This window comes from Notolabrus celidotus, chromosome 9, assembly GCF_009762535.1.
Source record: "Notolabrus celidotus isolate fNotCel1 chromosome 9, fNotCel1.pri, whole genome shotgun sequence".
Classification (NCBI taxonomy): domain Eukaryota; kingdom Metazoa; phylum Chordata; class Actinopteri; order Labriformes; family Labridae; genus Notolabrus; species Notolabrus celidotus.
In genome coordinates, this window is record NC_048280.1 from 31,035,938 (window position 1) to 31,052,360 (window position 16,423).

Genomic DNA, 16,423 nt, shown 5'->3' on the forward strand with positions numbered 1-16,423 from the left:
GTCAAGAAAACCCTTCTCTGCGAATTTTCAAGAGAACATAATCTGTAGATTATAAACCCATATGTGTCCCACAGAAAGTATCATCACTGGAAACATAGAAGCCTTTCAAATGACTCCTTCATCTGACATATTGAGAGGGGTTTGAGCAGGAAAAAAACTATGGTACATACAGTAAATCTGCACCATAACACAACAAACAGGTAGCCCTTGCATTGTTTCCAACCATGTGCATGAATTTGAACAATAACCAAGGAAGACTTGGTTATCCTGAGAGGAACAAGCTCTTTATGTGTTCAGCATATTAAACACATAAGAAGCAAAACTGGTCAAATGATCTACATCCATATCAATGTAGACAACCCACTGCCACCATCATTGTCTGATAGACGATAGGCTATATGCTTCTGGGAACAGGTTCTAACTTCTCATCAAAGACTAGCCAAGTTGTACTTTTCCATTTACATTGTGAACGTTGTTTCTTGGTTTATTATACCCTCAAAGTAGCATCCATTCATCTGTTAGTGGTAACTCTCAGTTCAGCAGTAGATAGTTAAAACACAGAGGCTTCACTCAAGCTCACTTCAGCAGTATGAAATCATAAAACAGAGAAGAAAACAACTTTTAAAATGTTTGTTGAATGGAGGTCGGATCAATGAAACACTGATTGACTTTTGCAACACGGTCTGCTGTTATAAGAGTTTTTATAGACTTTGTTCTTATTGATATTTATTGATTCCTCATTTCTTGTTTTTATTCAGGGTTACCTCTCTAAAACTGAGGGCTTTGTCGCTTTGTTTGTCATGTCTTGTCTTGTTTTGTGCTGTTTGTTGGTTGTTGTAAAAAGGAAGCTGACTCACAACAAATAAATTCTACCTGTGGGTACGAATAAATTAACCTTGAACCTTGTAATTTCAAGGCAGGATATTTACGCCATGTGATGTCTGTTCTGCAATGTTTAGCACACAGAGGCGTACAGATGGGGCACCTCTGATACTACCTCAGAGGTAGTAACAGAGGTCGCTCACACTCAGCCCGACCTCGCTCAAGTCTCTGAAGATGGGGAGATTATTGAGTAGAAACCATTTCTCCAATAAAGCTGTGCAGGTTTTATTTAAATGTTTAACTGGGTTTTAGTACGGTCAACTAAAGGGCATGGTCTACAGAAACACTCTACCATTAATAACTATACATTTATTGACTTCTTCTTCTGGGTTAGGGTTAGTTTCATGTTTTTGTTTCATGATTTTGTGTGTTAAATGATTTCCATCGTTGTGTAGTTAGAATGCGTTGACTGTTGATGTTGTTGTTTCTGCTTTTATGAAGCATGTTTTCATTTGCAGTGCCTTTTAGCTTTTGTGTTTGCTTTAGGTTTTCTGCATACATTGTTTTCTGGACTTCTGCAACAAGCCTCAAGTGGAAACAAGAATCTGCAGCTTTTTGCACTTCTTCATTGGCTTGATTTTTCAACACCAGAGGTTGCTACTTACATTTAAGAGACAGATTTTACATTGGCACTGATCTTCTGGCCTTTCTCTCTAACAAGAGTTGGTGAATGGCCATCCTGAAATGCTTAAACTATTCGTTTAACTCTACCAAGAATATCAGACTCTGTTATTTTACATTTCAGGGACAAAACAAGGACAGATATTCACTCCTTTTTGGGAGCTCAGTCCTGTTCTTAAAGCATCTACATCTATGACGGTAAGAACAAAATATAAAACATCATCATGTACTGCTCCAAAGGTGGCCAAAGGTCAGTTAAAAGAAAACTTGAAGCTTCTTATCCATTCGCCTCTGTGTTTTACTGTGAATAAGAATAGCAGGAGAAAACCTTGTGACTCTCACTTGAAACTAAGAACAGTGCAGGATTTCCTTTTGAGAGGTAATCAATTATGGCAGAAAGAATCTGTGAATTTCTTCTCCTGCTGTGATCTTTGAAAAATGTGTTTTAGCGGTGTCAGTCTCTTCCTGGAGCGAGGTGTTTCCAAAAGATGTCTTGGTGAATTTGAAGCTCCAATCTATTGCCAGTTAAACTGGATGTTTTGGCAGTCACTTTCACATTCATCCAAAGAGCTTTTCATTTCCTCAACAGTGTTTTTGTTTTTACTGGAGCAATTATATTAGGTCTATTTTAAACTGCTGTTAAATTTTCCACAAGATGATCACAGCATGAAACTGTTAGCGGTATTAACTTATTGTAGCAGCTCTGACAGGCCTGCTGAGTCACATTAAGTTGTGTTGAGAACACACATAAAATAAAAATAATAGCATATAAAATCAAGGGTGAAATCTGCTGAAATAGAAGTGCATAACCAGCAGTAAGGTGCGATACGGTGAGGCCTGCAGGTATGGTGTGAGCGCATCTGACAAATTGTTCTGCTTCTGAATTAATGGATCAGTCGACATAAATGTTGGAGAACAAACATGTGTGCCTTGAATTTTAAAAAGCTGAGAAGAAATGAGAGACAGCAGCCGTTATGGAGCAAAAAGAAAGTTGGCAGTGGAGTAAAGTGTTCTTGATCGTTCTCGGGTTACAACAGAAGTCTAATTTGTTAATATGACCAAATTACTGTAAAGTTTGTGAAACTCTGTCTCAAACACATCGCCAGATTTTCCACATAAAGTACAAAACCTTTATACTTAATAAATGTCACTACAAGAAGGTAATTTCATTTCTCCATGTGAGACAAGCACAAATGCTCCCCACTGACCCCAGAATGAAAAGAAGAGGCCTCATGGGAAGTGCAGACATACCCAGATACATGTTATCCCACAGCAGCATTTATCCAGCTGTAAGTAAAAGCTGCATATGTATCATTCTGGTAAGAATAGCAGGATTTGTGGTCGACCCGTTGAAACTGAACAGTACGCGGTACGTGTTTGGGTCTGTATGCGTTGGTTCCTACACCCCTCGACCACCCACAATATACCTCAATGGATGTCTCTCTCACTCCTCGGGCCAAGAGCAGCATGGAAAAGCTAGCTTTATGAGCCTGTGGGCAGCAGCGGAGAAGAGGGGAAATGTAGATGATTTGTTGGGAGACCATAATGGAGACAGATGATCCTTTCGGGTCCGTCTGCTGTTGAATCAGCGCTGCCACCCAGTCGGGGAGTGAGCGTTCTCTGGCCTGGCTCCCTCTCCCTGCTATTTCTTTTTTCATGCTGCTCTTCTGATAGACCTCCACTGCAGTCCATTTAGCATCCCTCCAAGAGTATACTGAGCATGCTCTGTCTATGTATGCTGTGGTGTCTCAGTAATGGAGCAGCACCGCTTTAACCAAACCTCTCTGTGCCTAAAAGTGAGACTGAGTAATATCTACTTATACAATTAACTTGTTTTACAGGGTTGCAAATATTTTCCTCTTACACATTTACAATATGCGTTTGTACGGGATACAGATTTTTATATTGCATAAGGTTTGTTCAGACAGAGAACAAAGTCACTTTATATCCTTTATCATGCATGCAAAGGTGACCACTGGACTTGTGTCCTATTCCTGTCTGATCTCAGAACTTGTAGGGAACTCCAATTCATAGCATTAATTATTAAAATCAAACTTCTCTTCTTTTTTCCTCTCACGTATTCTCATAAGGAAGACCAAAGAGGCCCTCATATTTCCTTATTTCTTAACGGAAGTCATGCTGGCAGCCTTGTGATGCTTTTAGACATGTAAGTAGTTTTGAAGAACTGGGTGATATACGAAGAGTCGGGGAGAAACAACCGAGGATAGATCACTCACATAAAGAACAAAACATAGTTTCAGTCCGTCTAATGGATGTTGATTTAAATTTGCACAATTGAAATCACAGAAAGAGAGGTGTGATAAATGTTCATGTTGGTGTTTCAGTAAAATATATACATGGCCCTTAATGTCATCATTTTGTTTGGTGGGATGGCACTGAAACTTTTCACCCTCCCATGGGGGGCATGATAGAAAACGTTTGGGAACCACTGGATTAAGTTGGTGAAAAACTGGCTCCATGGTCTCCAGCTCTCACTGTCACCGTCTACTTAGCCTTGTTCTGTTTGCTAACCTGCAGGAGACTTCACTGTCCTCTGTGCTCTGTTACTGCTGTTTTTGTCTTGTGTATATACATAACTTTGGTGTGTCTGTGTTTAAGGCAACGCACTGGTAATCATTGTGTTGTTAAATCCTGAAGGACAATCTTTAGCTCTATTATGGGGCGCCGTAAATACAGAAAAAATACATTAACATCATCCCATACCCTATAACCACTGTAAAGACCGACCTCACAGCTATCATGGCAGTAAAATACATTTATGTTATTATTTGAGCGACATCATCCTTTCCTCCAGAAAGATTAATGATGACAGAAGTGTGGTCCAATTATGTATTATTGACTGATTGTCCATGTGACTGTTTTTCTCTCATTATGGTGTAAAAAATGTCCAAACCAAGTGGAAGCAATCAGTGTCGACTGTTTTTAGTCTACTTAGCAGCATGTGTGGAAAAAAAAAAGGTGCAATTACAAAAGTGTGTGATGTATTACATTTGGGTTTTAACACTACCAGCTGTGGACTTCTGGGAAGTGTCTGGGAGGGCCAGCTGTAGTTTTTGGCTTGTATCTGTAGTTGAAAAAGAGACGGTGAGACAGCAGCAAATAAAATGTGAGTAAATTAAACACTCTAGTCTGTGATTTTCACATTTGAAACCACACTAAAAACAAAGAGTTTTAAATTATTGTTATTATAAACAACATTTTTCTTAGTCTTTCAAAAAGAGGCGATGCTTACATGAAACGGTTTGTAAATCAGTATACAAAGTATAACTTGTATACAACAATAGAGGCAACAAGCTCAAGAGAGACACTGCATATCCAAACTTTACAACAACAGAAGTGCTCTGGGCCTGTCGGGCCGCTCAGTTTATTACTAACAGGAGAGAGTGAGGAAGACGAGACCAGGGCATCCTCAGGCTGCTCCCACTGAACCCTCCTCACTCTGATCTTTGGAGATGAGGAGAAAATGATGACTGACATCCCTCTTACTCCTCCCCCAGACTGAGCCTACGTCATTATCAGACTCACTTTAAATCTCCTTGCTACAGAAACGTTAACGTGACTACCTGTCATCAAAGCCTGCCGTTTTCACAACCAATAAATCCTGTGTCTGTTCTTCCTCACTCTTTACTGTCAGTAATAAAGTTGACCCTTACAGGCAGAGAGCACATCTGGTGTAAAGTCTGGACATGCAGAATCTCTCTTTTCAGCTGTTGTATGTGGGTTTTTTTGTACTGCTGCTTGATTTCTGTTCGTTTTGCCGATGGTTTTTCTTGTTTCTGTTTCTCTTGTTGCATTTGTCAGAAGCTGGCTACACTAGACGACTTTTATATCTTAACTGATTTTAAAACTGTGGGAGACCACACACTTAGGGACACTTCCAGACAATTTTTAACATTACAATCCTCTGAACATGCACACTAGACGACCGCTAGACCACACACTTAACGTTTGTCGAAACAATTTCACAGTTGCTATTCCACAGACACGAACTCTCACAGAAACTTGTGTGATCAAACGCATCTTAAGAAGACAAGCAAACATGGAGGATTTACAGCTGGTGATCCACTGTGTAATGGTTTGTGTGAGACATTATGCAGGTGCTGGTGTTGTTGCTTTAATTCCACAAACTGCTCTTCTTTTTCAATGCTCCACTTGCCTCGAGGTAGAGCTGCTGCCATGTTTGTGAGCCGTAAAGAGTATGCAAAATCCAGTTGGTGACGCTTTCCAGTTTGCTTCTCTCATTGGTCGTTGAAAGGTTTCCATCAGGGGTAGTCTGGACTGGAATCATAAATATTAAACATGTTCGATATTTACCATGCTAGGTCGGGGAGGCTCTAACTCGGTCAGGAGCAATCAATCAATCAATAAATCTTAATTTATATAGCACCAAATCCCAACAAACGTTATCTGAAGACTCTTTCCAAACAGAGCAGGTCTAGACCGTACTTTATGTTGCATTATTAACAAAGACCCAACATCAAGACAGGATAAGATCCAGTCCCATTTTACAGACAGGACTCAGTCTGATCTCATCTTAATCCACCATGAGCAGAGCACTTTGCAGCACTTAGCAAGTTACAGTGGCAAGGACAAACTCCCTTTATCAGGCAGAAACCTCCAGCAGGACCAGACTCATGTTAGAAACACATCTGCTGAGACCGTGTTGGAGTTGGAAAGAGGGATTGAGGGAGGTGAATATAGAGAGATGATAGTGCTGAAATAGTTGTATTGACACCACACACTTGAGGATTATTTGGACAGATATTACATTGCAATAAGTCTTGAATCAGACCACACCCCAGATCATTGGAGGGTGCATTAAATTGGGCCTAAAATTGTCAAGAGTAGGGCCAGTTTAAGTCCTTTGCAAGTGTTTTTTGAAGTTGCATTGATTCAGCATTTGCTGCTCGTTCTCCTGATGAAGATCATGCCGTTGTGACTGGCTGCCCTTGTCGGCCTCATTGCACACTATGTTGAGTATGATTAGGTTTTTCATACTTTCTGTAATTGCTATGGTTTAAACCTCCTTTGGAATCACAAGCACTTTCTGACTTGACTTAATCTGGAAACTGAGGGTTTTGGGGGGCTAGGATTATGGAGGACACAGAATGTGGAAATAGCTGAGCAGTTTCATCTGTGTGACTGACAGTCAGTCGGGCCAGATGCTGTCCTTCTGCAGTCAGGGGGGGAGGACTGGAGGAGGGAGGATGACAAGGATACGTGTGTGTGTGTGCCTATCTTTTGTGCATGCCTGCATGCCTGAGATTTGAAGTCACTGTGTCGCCGTCATCTCTTTTGTCAGAGTCCCACATTCTGTGGCTCTTTGTCGGTGCCTCCTGCAGCAGGCGGGCTGACAGGCTGTGAATGGCCGTCCCTGCTGTGCAGTGGCTGCCTGCCGCGTGGAGTCAAACCTTCAACAGCCCTTATTAGTGTCAGCGGCTCGCAGACATCAGGGGCCTCTGACATGGGCATGAGAAATAGTGTGCGTGTGTTTATGCCTTTACTCTTTTTCTGTTAGCGTCATTATTCTGCCTTATTTTGAAGCTTTGAGGAAACTGTTCATCTCTCATGTGGAACAATTGAACTGTGCTGAGAGACACAGAGACACAGGAGGTCTGTGGAAGAATGTGTGAAGCAGAATGTGTGCAGGAGAGAGGGCACGGGTGTGTGTGTGTGTGTGTGTGTGTGTGTGTGTGTGTGTGTGTGTGTGTGTGTGTGTGTGTGTGTGTGTGTGTGTGTGTGTGTGTTACAACACAGAACTCCCACTCCCCCCTCCTCCCTCTTTTCTTTGCAAGTGTGACAGTGATTAATGATCCTCAGCTGTCAGGTACATTACTCATGCCTTCTCTTCTTTTTCTTGTTCTTCATCATTTTAAGTTCTTTCATCCTCTTTTTTTTATTCTCCTTCTCTTGACTTTTACTTCCAGGAACTGGTGACATTGGTTGACGTGACAGCATGGACAACAAATGAACAAAGTTTAAATGGCAGAAAGAAACAGCCGTTTACTCTTAACTCAGCTTTCTCCCTTTCTCTCTTTCCATTCTCTAACTTTCTCTCTCTCTCCTCTCCTCTCTCCTCTCTCTCTCTCTCTCTCTCTCTCTCCTCTCTCTCTCTCTCTCTCTCTCCTCTCTCTCTCTCTCTCTCTCTCTCTCTCTCTCCTCTCTCTCTCTCTCTCTCTCTCTCTCCTCTCTCTCCTCTTCTCTCTCTCTCCTCTCTCTCTCTCTCTCTCTCTCTCCCTCCCTCTCTCTTTCGTCCTGTCTCTCTTTGTCAGGAGAGAAGAACAACCAGAAAAGACCCCTCACAGCTGACCCAGTGCTGAAAAGAATAATACCACTAATGATAGGCAAGAAACAGGAACGTGAGCCAGAATATATGCAACGATCTGAGAGAGTGTGTGTGTGTGTGTGTGTGTGTGTGTGTGTGTGTGTGTGTGTGTGTGTGTGTGTGTGTGTGTGTGTGTGTGTGTGTGTGTGTGTGTGTGTGTGTGTGTGTGTGTGTGTGTGTGTGTGTGTGTATATGCATGTGTTTTCCCAGATCCCAGTCTTTCTGTGCATGCCTGTGTTTTCTCATGTGTGTGTGAGTGTGAGCCATGAATCTGCCATGCGAAGGCGTTTGAAAGAGGCCAGACGTCGGCTGTCAGACCTCTCTGTCTCCCCCCTCCTCCCCCTCCCCCGGCCTGCGGCCTCGATGATGGATGACGGCGAATGAGAAGTTTCCTCTCCTGGACGGCCGACTGCAGCCGGCTGCCGTCAGAGGACCGACCATCTGCTTTCCATTGCCGGAGCCGACGGGGGCTCTCGGTTTTGGGCCGGGGTTTTGGCTGCAGCGGCAGCACGAAGGAGCAGCAGACAGCCAGGCCTGGAGGCAGGGTGGGCTGGAGAGAATTAACCAGCCTCTAAAACTAACAAATGCAAATAAAGAGCGATGTTTATTTTCAACATAACTCTAATCTTCATTAATCACTCTGGATCAGATCAATGCTGGAGCTTCCAATGATGGCATCCATATTTTCAACATTGTAAAAAATAGATCTTTCTTTATTATTTAAAGTCAGAAAAGTGTCGACTTACAGGAAAAATGACTATTTAACGGGATAAATGCTGCATATTGAGAGCTCGCAAGGTAAGCACAGGGACCCTGTATTTCCTCTCAGGTATTGTTGCAACTAACTTTGTGAGGTGAAGTCTGAACAAAAATGTGAACAATCGCGATTCACGTTTGGTGAAGATACGAGCACAAGGATGTTTTTATGTTCACTCTCTTAATTTGCGTGTCAAAATCAAATGTTTACAAATGCCAAAGATGCAAGGGGGTAGATGCAACCATCTGACAACCAGCCTGTTGTCATGAAACATGGTTGAGTTCGACTACATGGAATGGTGAAGCTGGTTATGCTAAAGGGGGCAGTGCTAACTTGCTAATACAACCGATAGCCGGGATCAAGTGACAGAAGAAGAATTTCACAATTGATCTGGTTGATCTGATCTCCTCTCTCACGTTCCTATAAAGGAGTAGGTCGTGTCACAAAGTTAGGGGAAGATAGAGATATATTCTATTTGTTCTATCAAGGTGAATAAAACTTTGCCGGTCAGTACTTCACATCTTACATCGCCAGAGGATCTGCACACTAATTGGCTATCGCAGTGGGAATGATTCGCTGGAGTTTGCACGAGTTAATTAGCGTCATTCATGAGTGTAGCGCCATTCGCACTGCCCAGTTCACGTCATTCGCGTCGCAAGACCACTTCTAGGGGTGAGTATTGCCAAGAACCTCACGATACGATACGCATCACGATACTTGGGTCACGATACGATAGTGTCACGATATATCATGATATCACAATATTGTGATATATTGCGATATTCTACACAGTTAAAGAAAGAAATAGAGATAGTGTATGTAAATCACACAATACTCACAATTGAAAGGACAAATTAAGTCAAAACTATTTGATTGAAAAAAACTTTCCACTTTGTTTTTGAAATACTGAAGTTGTATTTTAGTACCAACTTGGCTAAAATATGAATTTTTATTTTTACAAAAAAATCGATATTAAGAGTTGAAATATCTTTATTTTATTGGAGGTCAAAGTATCCCAATATATTGCCGTATCGATATTTTTTCACACCTCTAACCACTACTCACCTCAATTTGAATCTTTACATTGACTTTACATGTAATTCACTTGTACTAATGATTTCATTCGCGATTGATGTCAACACCCCATAACACTGGTGGACATGACTTACCTGTCATTCCAGCACTGTCTGATCTGGATCTCATTGAAAATCAGCAAGCTGATTCAAGCCTCCGTGAGATCATTTTCAAAATGCAATCTAGAGAACCAACTCTTGCAACTGAGAAAAAAAACCCCTGAGCTTCCTCTCCTGTTGCGAAAACTGAACAGATGTTATCAGAGTGATATCCTTTTCCAAAGGCAACAGGATGGTGAGAAGATCTCCTACCAACTTGTTCTCCTTCAGGACCCACGGCCACTTGTATTGAAGAGCTGGCTCAATGACATGGGTCACATGGGTATACAGAGGACGCTTGATCTCATTTGTACCAGGTTCTACTGACCTAAAAAGGCAGCTGATGTGGACACCAAAGTAAAGACCTGTGATTGTTGTGTACACAGAAAGACTAACCCTGAAAAATCCGACCCTTTAGTAAACATAAAAACAACCCGTCCTCTTGAGTTGGTGTGCAAGGATTTCCTCAGCCTTGAATCTGATGCCAGCAATACCGAAGAGGTTCTAGTGTTAACTGATCATTTCACCAAGTCTGCAGTTGCATTTCTGAGTCAGAGCCAAAAAGCCTAAACAGTGGTGAAATGTTAATGGGATACTTGTCCTGTGTGTTATGGAATCCCTGAACAGTTACATACTGATCAAGGCCCTGATTTTGAGTCTTGACTGATCCAAAATTGATGTGAGTTTCTTGCATCTAAAAGGTATGAGCAACTTCTTATGATTTACAAGGTAACCCTATAGAACGGTTCAACCGTACTCTACTCAGCATGTTGGGAACTCTGGAGAACAAACAAAAGTCAAAGTGGAAACATTATGTAAAAGCCTTGGTTCATGCCTACAACTTTACCCATAACCAAGTCCCTGTATTCACTCCCTATGAACGTCTTGTAGTTCAACCTGACTGTCTGTGGATCTTGCTTTTGACTCACATGTTAAGGAGGGTCAGCATTAATCTCATTCTCAATACATGCAAGATCTCAGGTCCCGCTTGGAGGAGAGCTATCAAATAGCTTCCAGAAATGCTCAGAAAACAGCTGAGAGGAACAAAGTGCATGTCCAAAAGAAAGTGACCCCCTCAGACCACCTCTGTCTACAACCTGTGCTAATGCTTTGAGGGATAGCAGTGTGACCAAATCTTGTCCTGATAAAGGACATGCATGGATTTAGGACGGGAGTCAAGGTGTCATATTATTGTCTTGTATTATATTCTCTTGTTTTTTATTCAGGTGAGCCTGGTTATCTGTGGATATATGTAGATTTATTGGTATCACATTAAAGTACAATTATGTGAATGGAATAAAGATAGATTCAGAGTCAGACGGCTTAAACATGCAGGCTGTGAACACACTTGACGTGCTAATCAAAAGATAGCTGCCACGCCCACACAATTTGCTTGGACTGCTACCTCCGTTACCCAACCCCGAAAAGCGGATGGATGGATGGATGGATGGATGGATGGATGGATGGATGGATATGAATTTCAAATATTCTAGGTCAAGCTCCCAGATGCTTTAAGTTAGTGTATTCAAAATAAATGACAAAAGAATAAGAAAGAACATGAGATCAGCTATTGGCAATGCTGTTTTGTAATACTACATTTCCATACATGGGGTAAAATCTTTGGATATGTTATGTTAACAAAAAGGAGCCTGCTGCTGAATTTTTCTCTGACCTAGCAAGCCGGTTTATTACCTGTACCGGACGATTTGTTGACCTATATTTCTGAACCTGTGCTTAATCGTCTTTGTGACTTCCAATTCTGAGTTATGTTTGTGGTTTGGTAGTCTGATAATAACCTCTAAAGTTATATAAGTAGCCCTTTTGTTTGATATAAGGTGGTCGCTAGCATAAAGTGGTATAGCATTAGTGATCATCATGTTAGCTGTAGAAAGTAGCTGTATGGAATGGAGCTGATGTTATGATGTCTCATTATGACAAAACAACTGTAGAATTCCGAGGGGTATAAATAAGACCACCGGTCAGTTAAACCTTCACTGCAATACTATTCACTGACCCAGTTAGTTGAAGATCTCCTTGTGGTAAATTTGTTTGGAAAACCTTTTTAGTAAAATGTCTCAGAGTTCAGCCTCATCGCGCCGTCTGTCGGCAGATAAAGACTGTGTGGTGAACGACATCATCATCAACAGCACCAGTTCTTATCTCGTCCAGGACTTCATCGGAAAAGGATGCTTCGGCAAAGTTGCCAAGTCCGTGAATTTATTCACAGGAAAGGACGTAGCTCTTAAGATTATAACATCTGAGGACAGCAGAGCCTCAAAAAGAGAGGTATAGATCCTTCAAGTCTTTTAAGTCTTTTTTAAGCACTTTGAGTGGTCAGACAGACTAGAAGAGTGCTATATAAGTCCATTTTACAGAATGATGTTTTGTACTTTGTGATATATTTTAAACAGTGTAGTTAACACAGAGTCATTTTCTTTTTCTGTAACAGCTCAAAATGCTGGAGGCTATCCGTTGTCTTGACCCAATCAAGACAAATGTGGTTCATTTCCTTGAGACGTTTGAGCACAGAGGTCTGACCTGTCTGGCTTTTGAGAAGCTGGACAGAAACCTGTTCCAGCTTTTGATGGACAGACATGAGAATCCTCTGTCGCTCAATGAGATAAGACCAATTGCACATCAGGTAAAGAATTTGTGTCTAAAGATGAATAAAATAATAAAGTGAAACAGATTTGTACTTCATAAAGAGAACATGTACTTTGCACCTGTAAACCTCTGCACACTTGTCAGTCGTGTCTGTAAGCCTCTTCATGTCCTCTTTCGTCCTGCAGCTGCTGACAGCTTTTGATGCACTTAAAGGAATTGGTGTCATTCATGCTGACCTGAAGTTGGATAACATCATGCTGGTGAACCATCAGAACCAGCCCTTCAGAGTCAAGCTCATTGATTTTGGTCTGTCACTTCACACCAGTGAAGTGAGGCCGGGTCTGAAGGCACAGGGTATCGGGTACAGGTAGGGGCATTCTGCAAACTTCATGTTTGTGCAGATGTTTGTTCCAGCTGTGGATGATCACACAGAGGTTATTTCAAGCTTTCTGACACATGTCTGTGATGATGTACTTTCAAACAGAGCACCTGAAGTCATCCTGGGCCTCCCCTTCACAGAGGCCATTGACATGTGGAGTCTGGGTTGTGTCCTTGCAGTCCTGTACCTCTCATGTCACCTGTTTGGGGTACTCTGTGAGTACCAGCAGGTAAGTGACTCATTACATTGTCATTTGATTGCACAGATGGTGAAAAATTGTCCCAGATAAGTAGAAACCCAACCACAGACGTGATGTATCATGGTTATTTATGTTCTGTTTTAGATGAGGAACATCGTTGATGTCCTCGGTCAACCAGCTGACCACCTCCTTGATGCCGGCAGCTTCACTGATAAGTTCTTCAAGCTGAACCGGCATTACGACTACCCAAAGTGGTGGCTTAAGGTATTCTGCTTGTCCCTACACTGTTGCATTATTTCAGCTGTAACTGAACAAGATCTTTTTCTTCAGAATGAGCTTGAAGGACAAAGTATCTGACATGTACTGTATGTTTTGTTCCTGTAGACTCCGATGGAGTACAAGCTGACCACTGGGCTTGAGCCCAAAGAATGTGAGAGGGCTCTCAATCATCTGGATGAGATTGTCACGGTAAGTGAGACATTTTTTAATGAGTGAAGAAAGAGTTACTAATCATTTACTCTGCATAAACTAAACTTCTGATTTGGTTTCAAATGTAGATCGTTCCAGAAATAAAGGAGTGCATAGAGCTAGAGGATAAGAGAGCTTTCCTGAGCCTCTTAAAGTGTCTCCTTCAGACTGACCATGAACAGAGGATCAGTCCTGACAAGGCCCTGAAGCACCCGTTCATCTTGATGGTGCACCTACAGGAGGAGCTGGACACCAGCATGTAGTAAGTGACTATAGTGCCAATCAGGTTGCATAGACACTTGTCTTGATGAACATTGACACTCTGAATACTAATCATTGCCTGATTTTCATGTTTTTCTCAGTGTTGACGATTCATACGATAAAATGGATCTCAGCCAGAGTAATGACTCCGATGAGGAGCTGATATTTAATACAGAACCTGAGGAAGAGCTGAAAGCTGGAGAAACTCCAGCCTGTCTTCCTGCAGATGTCGCAGGATCAGCCTCCCCTGGCTCCTGTGAGGACACCTCTGATGGTGCAACAGCTAAAGATGCCTCTCCTGAGGACCGATCAGCTGTCAGCTGCTGTGCAGCACAGGAGGACAGTGAGGAGGATAAGGAGGAGCTGAGGTCGGCCACTGATGGGTCAGCAGTCAAAGAAGAGACTGCTGAGGTGAAGAGAAGCTCTCTGAGGAGAATCAGAAAGTTCTTCAGCCGGGCCATAAGGACTGTGTTTAGAATAAAAAAGAAATCTTAAACACAATGCCTCTGACAGCCTCTGCTTCTTCTACTATTGAAAATGATTGAAATACAGCGTTCACATGTTAAGCTGAAGTCAATAAATAAAAAGAATGACTTGAATTGTTTGTGTGACATTTGACTAACTGATGAATTAAAAAACAGATGTTTAAAGTTAAGTGTCACGTGATGAAGAGACATGAAGTGATATTTGTGCTCATATGTTTAGCATGGGAGTTTTCTCTTACAGGCTACAGTTTCAGTATACAGTAAAGTAAGCTGAAGGCTGTATAATGTTGGTGGCACTGTTAGGGTGCAAGCTAGCACGATCATGTGGGCACTTGTGTTTTCACGTTTATGAGATCATCATGTAGGTCTGAGAAGTCGGTGTTGGTCTCAGTTTCCTGAGGTGGGTAAGAGGTAACAGTGAGAGCGCCCTCATCACCTGGCGTCACTAGATCGGCCTCATGCTGAGGCAGTAAAATGATGCCAGGGAAACAACAGTTTGTTCAGCCCTCTGTGTCTTTAAAGGCTCAGTCTAATGTACATTAAAAACACTGAGGAGTGAGTCTGCTGCTCTGTGCTCCTGTGTCTAAAAAGCCAAATGTGAGTGGGTTTTGAACTCGCCTGTGTATGAACGTCTTTTGTATTCACCCTCTAAATAGCAAGAACTTTGTGGAGATACTGGACATGGATCTGAGACTTTGGTCCAGGTTTTGATTGGTTTGTTGCACATTCACTTTCTGCATCCTCAAGACGGCAACAGGTCGTCTTACCAAAGCTCAAGACACTTTGCACTGAATATACGATAGGGCCAAGAATGTCACTCTGTTGCATGTTATACATATGCAAAAGGTAGTGTCTGCTTTCTTTCTGACTAATAGTTGGTTAGTTAAGGCAAAAACAACTACATGGATTGATACAACAATAATGCAATATTGTAATGGTGGATTAAATGAAACTTGACCTCTGAGTGCCACACTTAGTCTCAGTCTCTTCTAAAACTTGGTGCAGTCTCTCATTCCCATTTTACTTTGTGTTTACAGCAGCATCGTAAAAAAGCTCCACTGTCATCACGCCTCTATACTTTTATATTGATCTTGCACAATATTGATGTTGCAGTGTGTGATTTTATATTGTGTTACGGTGTTGCTGAAGCATGAGAGGTAAACACACAGTTGGAGCTTTACTTACACACAGGGGCATAAATATTGTGTCTTGAACTGGCCATATGAAAAAGATAAATAGTGAGAAAGATTTGTCTTCTTTACATTTAAAACTCAGGTGATGATGATGAAGATAACTATTCTGAGTAAAAATACTGAGAATAGAAGTTTGCAGTGTTTTCATGACTGACTGTATTGGCTGTCAGCCTAGCGTTCAGATAGAGAAACAGTCCTACAATGAAAAATGCAAAGGGCTGTATTGGTCAGGCTATGCTACTATATAAATATATACATTTGTAATTTCAGTTCATTTTACAATATGAAATACAAAACAATATGAATGAACTATGTTTATAAAGTGCTTTTCACCCACATTCACACCACCTTTAATGTCGACAAGACTTTTACTCAGATGTTTTATACCTGCTTTATTGTATCTCTTTTAACTTTTTCGATGGTTTGGTTTGATATGCAGCAGGGTTGCGAGCGCATCCCTGCCTGACATGTCAAGCCTTTATAGAGGCAGGACCCTCAGCAAAGCCTGGTCCCGAGTTTCACCGGCTTCCCTCAGGCCGCAGATACGCACTGCCAAAAAGCAGGACAAATAGGAAGAGAAACTCTTCTGTCCCGGTAGCAACTGGCCTGCTTAATGATGCCACATAACACTATTGTTTTTATGTTGTTTGACCCACTGTTTTAAACGTTTTAATGTCATTGTTATACTGTTTTGTTTATCTGTCACCACTGACTGAAAAACAAATTGCCCCCCGGGGATATTAAGAAACCTTGAACCTTGAACATTCACACACTGATAGCAGAGGATGCTTATAAAGAATCCATCTGTATTATCTGATCCCATTCACATACTGCTGGAACAACAACCAAGGGTAGTTTGAAGTTGAGTGCTTTGCCCAAGGACACTTTGGCATGCAGACAGCAGGACCTGGGATCCAACCCCTGATCCTCTGATTGAGAGACAATTATCAGTCCCTCCAGGAAGTTGCGATTTCGCGATCACAACTATCAACGCAAATTTGACCAATCGCCTTAATCTCAGCCCCTGTACGTCAACGGTTTCGTCATCAATTTCAC

General features: G+C 41.8%; 1 protein-coding gene across 2 annotated transcripts; it reads left to right on the forward strand.

The window, feature by feature from the left end:
* Positions 1 to 11,791: 11,791 nt before the first annotated feature.
* LOC117819244 (homeodomain-interacting protein kinase 1-like) lies at positions 11,792 to 14,190 on the forward strand. Of its 2 annotated transcripts, XM_034692513.1 has the most exons (8): positions 11,792 to 12,064; positions 12,228 to 12,419; positions 12,568 to 12,749; positions 12,867 to 12,990; positions 13,105 to 13,224; positions 13,345 to 13,428; positions 13,518 to 13,690; positions 13,791 to 14,190. In XM_034692513.1, the coding sequence occupies exons 1-8, from the start codon at positions 11,849 to 11,851 to the stop codon at positions 14,182 to 14,184; spliced, it is 1,485 nt and encodes a 494-aa protein (XP_034548404.1). In that variant the 5' UTR covers positions 11,792 to 11,848; the 3' UTR covers positions 14,185 to 14,190. The 2 variants fall into 2 exon arrangements, with proteins under 2 accessions (XP_034548404.1, XP_034548405.1); XM_034692514.1 differs by lacking the exons at positions 13,105 to 13,224; positions 13,345 to 13,428.
* The last annotated feature ends 2,233 nt before the right edge of the window (positions 14,191 to 16,423 follow it).

What these genes read in the sequence shown, in the direction of transcription:
- LOC117819244 (XM_034692513.1), top strand. Translation starts at nt 11,849, where the DNA reads ATGTCTCAGAGTTCAGCCTCATCGCGCCGTCTGTCGGCAGATAAAGAC. An exon ending in TAAGACCAATTGCACATCAG is followed by an intron (nt 12,420 to 12,567) that starts GTAAAGAATTTG and finishes TTCGTCCTGCAG; the next exon opens with CTGCTGACAGCTTTTGATGC. An exon ending in ACCCAAAGTGGTGGCTTAAG is followed by an intron (nt 13,225 to 13,344) that starts GTATTCTGCTTG and finishes TTGTTCCTGTAG; the next exon opens with ACTCCGATGGAGTACAAGCT.